This window comes from Ostrea edulis, chromosome 3 (genome assembly GCF_947568905.1).
Source record: "Ostrea edulis chromosome 3, xbOstEdul1.1, whole genome shotgun sequence".
Lineage (NCBI taxonomy): Eukaryota > Metazoa > Mollusca > Bivalvia > Ostreida > Ostreidae > Ostrea > Ostrea edulis.
In genome coordinates this window covers 71,790,404-71,795,446 of record NC_079166.1, presented here as the reverse complement: position 1 = coordinate 71,795,446, position 5,043 = coordinate 71,790,404, and the positions used below count along the sequence as shown (strand labels likewise).

Sequence of the window (5,043 nt, the reverse complement as noted above, 5' to 3'; positions counted from 1 at the left end):
TTCTCCATCTTCAACTTCCCATATTTATGTAGCAATATTCCATTATCACCTGCATAAGGTGTTTCAGACTCTCAAGTGATTCGATACACAAGAGCTTGTTCTGTGTGTAACCAGTTTGTAAATAGAGACAGGCTGCTGACAAACAAGTTGATGTCAGAGAGACTTCAACAGTTCCGTTTGAATTCAGCATTTCGCTAGTTCTATGGTCGTTATAACGATCTGGTTTGCAAATACAACCTATCTATGGGTCAAATGCTCTCTGACGTGTTTCATAACAATCGATTTTGACTACGGATAACTCCGATTACCTAACCAAGATATGAGACTCACGGCGGGTTTGACCGGTCGATAGGTGACGCTTACTCCTTGGCAACTGATTCCACCCCTGGTACATCCAGTGGTCCGTGTTCGCCCAACTCTTAATTCTATATTTCTTATAGGAGTTATGAGATTGATCACTGTTTGTTATCTTCACCTTTTATAAAGATCATGTGCAGGTGACAATGATAATGGAAAGATGATGATGGAAAAGCTAAAGTTATCCCGTTTGTCGTATGTTGATTGATTGATGTTTTCCGCTACACTCAACAATTTTTCAGTTATGGTGGCGCCCAGTTTTATTGTTGAAAGAGAGAACCCAGATATGATGTACCTGGGAAGAGACCACCGACCTTCTGAAAGTAAACTGGGAAACTTTCTCACTTACCGGCGCTAGCGGGACGTTTGTCGTATGGTTTAAGCGTTCGGTAGCCTTTAACATTCAAGTTCATTCGACTGTTTTATTCAGGAAGTCCTTATTGCGGCTATAATCGGCCAACAGTCTATCTTTACGCCTCCTACATACATAATCTAACCTCTGGTATTTTCATAGACCTCTTCAATTTTACCCTGTTCTCAATTCTGTATACATTACAAGATAGATTAGATTTAGCTTTTATCACTGATGTTTATCTTCACCCTTTTCATCAATTAGCGATATCGATTACAAAACGTCACTCCCCTAAATGTTTACATTAAATGCCCAACTAATATAACTTTGTTTACAGTTGTACTTATAGCTGAAAAATACACGTTAAGAATTCAGTACAAGAAGTGATATACATGTACTACAACACTGTAATAGTACTTTCGGAATAAATTGAAACACTAAGGTTACAGTATTTTAAAATGATTACTCTTCTTGTTATTATGAAACGGATTGAAACTCAAGGACAACTAAATCTTAAAGACACTTGATGCATTTTAGAAAATAAATTTGCTTTAAATTTTATTGCAAATATTTCCTTCATTTGCTATGTAAGTCGAAGAGGTCATTCTGTGCATATTGATTTTGACTGAATTACGCCGTTCATGAGATCAAGATATACGGTTTTACGGAGGATTTGTCTTGTCAACAGGGGATGCTTACTCCTCCACGGCACCTGTTCCCACCTCTGATGTCTCCAGGGATCCTTTTTTGCCCTATCCTTAATTTTGTATCTGTGTCTGAACTCATTCGTAAGGCGAGGGTATGGTCTGCATATAATCAATTTTTGAAACGAAGTAAGCTTCTTACAAATAAGTTGATGCTACACTGCTTTCTACAGCCTCTTATGCAGTCAGTATCTCCAAACATTTTATGGTCGTTATCATGATTTAATTTTTAAATAAAACCTCTCATTGGATCAAATGAAGTCTGAAGTGTTTCACACCAGTTTTTAGGCTATTCTTTAAAAATTGATTTTGACTACAAAATCCGTTTATATTGTACCTGATTAAGATAGAGGGTTCACGTTGGTGTAACCGGTCAGCAGGGTATGTTTACTCGTCATAGACACATGATCCAATGTCTGGTTCATTCAGGAGTGGGTGATTCTCCTACTCTTGATTTCGCATTCTGCATGGGACTTGTTGTGAGATCAATTATTATTCGTTATCGTCACTTTGCATTCGCTATGGGATTGTTTTCATGCATTTATTTGATATTTGACCTCAAATGATTCCAAACAAATTGATGTCCTCAATTTCCATTCTTTGTCAAGGTACCTACATTTTAATATGCACCATACCGTCTCAGAAACGCCTCTAAAAAGTGTTGTTAGAACAAAGATTAGATCATACACTCATCAAAATGTGCCTATGACATGTCATTGAAAATATTAAAAAAAATTCAGATCTTACAGTTAACAGAATCTACATGTAGATTATTTCATGATGAATGTGAGAAAAATTTGTTTTAACCTTTAAAACAATATTCTAATTTGAATTTCTACAAATGTGATTTTCACATATGAAATGCTTTTACAAGTGATTTTACAGATAGGTAGCATTATTTAGAGCAACTTGAAATTATTCTCTACGTTTCAAAGATTATTCATATAGAATCTAAAGTAGTTTGTCAAGTAAGTGATGATATAAAATATACAAATATATGTTAGGTTGCTATCTTATTCTGTACGTTTGATCATGACCAGTAAAGGATTATGCGATTAGCATATGCGCAAGACCCAGGTTGTCGTAAGCCCCCTGTCTCATCTTACACGAAGCATACTTTCAAATCTCAGGTTTATTCGGAAAACCCTACAGCAGATCTTGTAATCTTACGTGGGTATGTATTCATGTTCGGTCATATTTGAAAAATAGGCTAAACAAGATAAGATTAAAACTGCTAGGTGAAATATAGGTCGAATTGGATTTGGAATGGCGAGTTCCAAAGAAATGCTAGTGAGAGTGTATTTTGTTCTTTGTTTTGGGGTGTTTGTGGGCGGTAGCAATGTAGGTAATATAGATGGTGTACAAGAATGGAGATCATTAGTAAGAAGAATGGACGAACTCCAAAACATCGTTAACATCCAGAGCAATCGCATTTCCCAGCTGGAAAAGAAGAACCGAAATTTAGAAAAAACCATCACGGCTCAAGGTGAAGAAATCGCACTCCTTAAAACCGATTCTCGTGACAAAATGTCCATACGTTTATGTGAAAAGAAATATTCCAGACTAGAAAAGCAACTAAGAAGTATGATGAATCGTTACAAAGAAAACCAAGTATCCACAGGACCTCCCTATGATTCAGCTACTTATTCCAAACAACATGACAAAAGCCTTATTCGAAAAGGTATTACATGTAACTCATATCTTCATTCACAATACAAACATCTTTTTGATAGAATAAACTTAAGAATAGTTTCGTAAGGAATTAATATCTTCAATCTACTTTGCTTGCTTATTGTTTTAAAGTTGAATTTGAATACAATTAAACTCGGAACTAGATATGAGGGCTATCCAAAGAGTTCGTGAACACATGTTAACTTTCTTTTTATAATAACACCGTGGCAATTGTGTGAAATAACATTTTGATATAGACCATGACGATGCATATATACAAAACACTCAGATCAATACTTAAAGTGTGTTACTAGCATCGTTACCTTGTACACTGTATATACAAGTCACACGGCCCAGTCCAACGTCAAGCGAGATACGTGTTTCTATAACATTGCAGTCATAAGTATCCCTTATCTTTTATCTTTGGTCGCCTGTACACAGCAAACACTTATCATACCTTCTTAACTATGAATCAAATACAGTAGAATATAATTAATTACTGTCCAATGTGAGGATATTGGAAAACGGAAAGTGTGCTAAGAGCACAAATAAACTCGACCTCTATCACCGCGCGGCGTCGGTCGTTCTCATCATAATAACATCATACATCTCCACATTTCATACGGGATCTAGCATTTTCAATACATAATGATGATTTTTCACTTCTTGGCGAATCTCCGCAATAGAACACAAAATCAAAAAATCGTTTATATAACGGTAAATTGTATACATGTATATTCAAATTATTCCCTGCTACTTGCGTTGATTTTTCTCTGTCGACGTTTTCTCCAGGTCAACACAGAATTTTATTCTTGCACGCTGTTCCGCTCGGATTGTTGACGTCACTCTTTCGGGAGTTTTCGGGCGTTTTCAGAAACATTTCTTTCGGTGTTTTCTTGATATCTCCTTCTTTCGTCAAAAAACCACTACTACTGACATCAGAAAATGACATCATTTATTTTTTACTCCACGACTATATTATATCTAGTTTTAAGTTGTTTTATGCAAAATATAACCTGTTGAATGCAAAAACGTATTTAGAAAGTTTGTAACATTTTTACCCTGGGCGGTTAACGACTGCACATTTCTCATCTGATTTAAGTGAAAACGTTCAAAGCCAACTTTAAAATTTCAGAACAAACATTTTTATATACGGTATGTAAATTTAAAAAAAATTAAATGACAATAACGATACTGTACAAGAACTTTTTGGAAATCCCTCGTACCTAAATAATACATTCAGCAACCCTGTGTTTTTATTTCTTAGGTCGACTTCTTGTTCCACATACTTCCCTAACTACTTCAGACAATGCTATTGGATTCTACGCTTATTTTTCGCAAATTGTCCCTACTCCAAGCAGTTTTCATATCCTTGTATTTGATACAGTTATCACAAATGCTGGACATGGGTACCATTCCCACACAGGTACATTTATTGCCCCGCGGTCTGGGCTATATGTCTTTACATGGACAATTCGCTTGTATGGAGCCTCCCGTCATTCGACAGAAATTCTAGTAAACAACAGCATCAAAGGGGCGATATATTTTGATTCAAATTCACAAATAGACGGTAGCGCTTCCAATACTGTTGTTGTGCATGTCAATCAGGGAGATAATGCATTTGTGAGAACAGGCAAGGTCTCCAATTCTGGAGATATTATAAGTCAGCCATGGGGGAGATCGTCCTTCGCTGGCTGGATGGTAGTTTAATTTGCAAATATGATTTGCAAACCCGACACTTACATCACATATATCTCGATTATTTTTGGCATTTCCTTTTATTTTTATCGTCTTGCAATTTTCTTTCGACAGTTTTCAAATCATGGCCATCAGGATAAACATAGTATGACACGAAAAGTGGCCACAAAGAACTGCTTAATATTTCAGGTTATATACAGCGAAGAACAATATTTTGATGGTGGATGAATGACATAGATATTGAAATATCTGAATCAAAGA

General features: G+C 35.9%; 1 protein-coding gene across 1 annotated transcript; it reads left to right on the top strand.

The window, feature by feature from the left end:
* The first annotated feature begins 2,668 nt into the window (after nt 1-2,668).
* LOC130053640 (uncharacterized) lies at nt 2,669-4,794 on the top strand. The gene is made up of 2 exons (XM_056161009.1): nt 2,669-3,094; nt 4,352-4,794. Exons 1-2 carry the CDS (start codon nt 2,680-2,682, stop codon nt 4,792-4,794), a joined length of 858 nt encoding a protein of 285 aa, XP_056016984.1. The 5' UTR covers nt 2,669-2,679.
* The last annotated feature ends 249 nt before the right edge of the window (nt 4,795-5,043 follow it).